Source organism: Galeopterus variegatus, unplaced genomic scaffold (assembly GCF_000696425.1).
Source record: "Galeopterus variegatus unplaced genomic scaffold, G_variegatus-3.0.2 Scaffold716, whole genome shotgun sequence".
In the NCBI taxonomy this organism is placed as follows: domain Eukaryota; kingdom Metazoa; phylum Chordata; class Mammalia; order Dermoptera; family Cynocephalidae; genus Galeopterus; species Galeopterus variegatus.
The window spans coordinates 237,616-241,952 of NW_007726827.1; the positions used below are offsets into that span (position 1 = coordinate 237,616).

At 32.7% G+C, this 4,337-nt stretch overlaps 1 protein-coding gene across 2 annotated transcripts in view; it reads left to right on the forward strand.

Moving 5' to 3' along the window:
* Window positions 1-4,337, forward strand: part of ESD (esterase D) — a 29,214-nt gene that overhangs the window by 15,607 nt on the left and 9,270 nt on the right. For both annotated transcript variants that reach the window (XM_008571763.1, XM_008571764.1), the window contains exons 6-8: window positions 696-820; window positions 2,047-2,166; window positions 3,738-3,836. In XM_008571763.1, the coding sequence (XP_008569985.1) occupies window positions 696-820; window positions 2,047-2,166; window positions 3,738-3,836 (344 nt within the window). The remainder of the gene's footprint in view (window positions 1-695; window positions 821-2,046; window positions 2,167-3,737; window positions 3,837-4,337) is intronic.

Sequence of the window (4,337 nt, forward strand, 5' to 3'; positions counted from 1 at the left end):
ATTAGGAAATGAAGAGAACAATAAAGGGCTATTAACTCATTACCATCTCAAGGAGAACTTTTTATCTATTCAGCGACCCCCCAGGAATGGGCTGGGCCAGTAAGACAACTTTCGAGCTGGGCCTGAATTATTTCTGAAAATGAATCACTTAGATTATTTTCTCACACAGTTCAAGATAGTGAATTAAGCTCAAGAATTTGTCTCCTTTCCGATCTAAAACCACAATGGTCTCCTTTCCTGTCTAAAACCATGATGATAAAGAGAACTAAAAGAAGTGTTGACAATGGGGGAGGGTCATCAGGGAAGGGATCTCAACACATTTCTGAAAGATAAAAAAGACGATATAAGCCCTTTGGCAGGTAAAACAGAATAAGGAAGTATATGTTCAGAATATATTGGAGGGAACTTCATCAACAAAGAAAGCTAGTGTGCCTGACCTTGGCAGCTGAATGCTCCAGCTTGAAAGGTTGTTCCCTCTCTCACTCACCTCATTGTCCAGAACTGGTCACATGGCCCCATTCAAGGACAAGAGGGTGAGGAATTATAATCCTACCATGTGCCCCAACAGGCAGAGAGCTCTCAATATTTGGTGAACAGCTCTAATGCAGATGGACTTGCAGATTTATCTGAAAGTGTGTTATTAAACATGGGCTGTTACTGAGGAGTAGATGAAACCACAGGATTGTCCTTGCTAGGTGGCTGCAGTATTAAAGGAGAAGATGAGAGCTGGGACTTTGGCACCGGTGCTGGTTTTTATGTGGATGCCACTGAAGAACCTTGGAAAACTAACTACAGAATGTACTCTTATGTAACAGAGGAGGTAATTTAATTTGTATTGTAATTATTAACTAATGACTGCAAGAGCTTGATTCTGGACACAAAATCCTCATACTCCTAAGAATTTTAAATTAGGGTATGGTATTTTTTAATATATTTGGTACATACTTGTAAATTTGTCTTACTGAAAATTCCTAAATTTACTAGTACTGTAGTCTATTTACTGTGATTTGAATTAAACTTAAGTACAATTGTAAAGAGATTAATAAATATATTGAGACCTGTGTACACTACCCAGGTTATCAAAGAAAATAGTATATGAAAAAAACCTTTAACTTTCCTGGCAGCTGGTTCATTTGGATATATTTTACAGTGATAAACCAAGGCTTAGTTAGAAAGGATTAAGTGGCAAAGCATTACTTCTATTAATAATCTTTATGTGCTAATTTATGCCTTTTTTCTAAATTTTATATGATTTTTAAATTGTTAATATACATCATAAAAACTGAAACAGTAATGGAAAATTTTAATTACCCATAGTTCTGTTACTGCAAACAACAATTGTTTTGGCATACTCCAGACTTTTTTCTATGACTAGTTTTCACATGATTGTAAGATTTTTTTATCCTGTTCATTTTTTTTTAGTTGTAAAAATAAATATTTTCCAATATTATTCTCACTTTAATAATTGATAATATTCTGTCATATGCCATAATTTACTTTTTCCTAATGTAGGATATTTATGATTTTTGCATATATTTTTTATCATAATAAATATTACTGCATTGATGAAGTTTGTTCATATTTTTTTCCCCTAACAACTTTTCCCTTAGAATAGATTCCAAGAAGTGAAATTACTAGGTCAAAAGTTTAGAACATTTTAAAGATTCTCTCTGCATTGTCTTCCTAAAGTTGCTTTCTAAGGAGTCTGTACCATATATTCTCCAGTAATATATTAATAGCCATTGCCTACTTGGTTTGGGTTTTTTTTTTTTTTTTTTTTATCTTTACTACTTCAAACTATTGTAAGACTGTGATTTGGAAGTACTGAATGTGTAATTATGTTATATAACTTTGAAAAAATCTAAACTTATTTTCTCTGATTTTTTTTTCATACTATCCTTTTCAGCTTCCCCAACTCATAAATGCTAATTTTCCAGTGGACCCTCAAAGGATGTTTGGAAGTACTGAATGTGTAATTATGTTATATAACTTTGAAAAAATCTAAACTTATTTTCTCTGATTTTTTTTTCATACTATCCTTTTCAGCTTCCCCAACTCATAAATGCTAATTTTCCAGTGGACCCTCAAAGGATGTCTATTTTTGGCCACTCCATGGGAGGCCATGGAGCTCTGATTTGTGCTTTGAAAAATCCTGGAAAATACAAAGTGAGATTACCTAAGCTTCTAGGGATAAATATTCCTTTTGAATAATATTAGGAACATTCAAAGATTGAAATTACAATATTGCTGGTTTAGTATTGGAACTAAACACTTCTAGTGTTGGGGGGGGTGGTGCGTTTATTGAATTTGACCACGCAATATATGCTCAGAATAAGCAGCACAGGAATTCCATCTGAGTGGTTTTTTTGTTAGCCTACTAGACGTATTATGAAATGTAAGGTTATCTTTTTTATTGCTTTTATTTGTGTGTTCTGTTGAGAGCTAATAAATGTAGCTAATAAAAATACAAATAAATATTCAAACTATAGTTTTGAACACATTCTTCTTTTTTTTCCCCTAACGGTTATATTATTCTTGGTTAATGTTATTGTGGCTTTATCTAACATTTATATTTTTAACAAAAATGTCTTTGTAAAGTTGACTTTAGTATTCTGAGGTAGAAGATAATATCCATGATTTGTAGAACCTTCTATGTTCTTAATGCCACTAATGAAAATTGAAATGCGGCTTGGTTGAAAAACATCACTCTTAGCCTTTCCTGTTCTTTATTTGAAGCTTTGCACTTTTTCTTTTTTGTTTGTTTAAATGAGCCAAGTTTGAATAACCACGATATGTATGTAGAGGTCGTACTGTGCAGAGCAGTGTATTACAAGAGCTGACAAAGAAAATTTCTAAGCAATGCTTATCTTAAGATTGCTTCTGTCTTTAAAATCATAGGGCTATTTGTGACCTCGAGATTTGTTTAATCCATTTCCTTCTCTTAGGAAGGACTTCTTAATTATTTCACATGTGCTACTGAGAAATGAAAATATTTCTCATAGCAGTTTTTTTGCTGTGGCACTAAATATTTTACTTTTGGTAAAATTGTACTGATTCATGGAATGACTGACAGTGGGTTTTTAAATAAGAGTTTTATTTTTCTTTTGTACATAAGGCACTCAATTTATTGTGTCTGAGTAGAAAAGCAGACTTAGTTGAATTTTTTGTCCTTTAAAACTAATAAACATTCCTAACATATACATTGGTAAGTACTCTGAAGCTGAGAGATTCCAACTCTGAACCTTACCCAGTGAGAAAACACTGTAAAAACTCAAAATTGTATTTAAAATTTGTCATATTTAAAGGCATTGTTCACTTGTTTCTTGGTACTGTTTAAGAGAAATGTCTCCAATTTAATAACATGTTTAGTAAGGTAGGCATGAACTGTTTTATATTACTACAGATTAATTTTCAGTAGAAAAAGGAAATAGAAATTCTGAACTTAAACTTCCATTCATGCCTTACTTAATTAAATTGTAGTGCATTGCTTTAGGTTATTTTAGCACCTATATTTATTAGCTCTCTTAATAGAACACACAAAAGATGTATTATGGGGAGGTCTACAGTCTAAGCCTGTAATATATCAAAAGTAAAATTGTTCTCAGGGGTTTACGTGGGAAGTCAGAGCTTTTAAGCAAAGGACAAATACATCTCAGTTTTTAAGCAAGTAGAAAGCATCTGTTCATATTTGATTTAGCAAAATATTAACTTGCTTTTAATTTCTTTTGTTTCTGAAGTCTGTGTCAGCATTCGCTCCAATTTGTAACCCAGTGCTTTGTCCTTGGGGCAAAAAAGCCTTTAGTGGATATTTGGGAACAGATCAAAGTAAATGGAAGGTAGGTACTAGATGGCTATCTTAATACTCATTCCTATGTTTTCAAATTTGTTAAAAAGCTGTACATACCACAGACATTATATTTCTAGCCCACTCAAGTTAAGGCTCCAGATCTAAGAATACTTAGCAAAAGTGTGTGTGTGCATGTGAGTGTGTGTGTAGATGAACATAAAACAACAAAAACTACTTTCTATTTGTATTGAATCATGGCAGATACTCTGAGGCAACATTTTTTTTTCCGTCTAATGATTAGTTTATATATTTCTTTCTAAATTAAGATTACTTCTGAATTGACAGAACCAAAAAGTACCACATTATTACAAAATTTAGACTTGCCTCTTATTAACTATATGCTCAATTGCATTAATAGAAACCAAGAGTCCTGGTTTTCAAATTATTTTGTGTATGTGTTTTAAAATCTATCATCTCTCAGTTTTGGATTTAAAATTCCAGACAAAAGGGCCGGCCCGGTGGCGCACTGCTACAGTGCACCGCTTGGGAG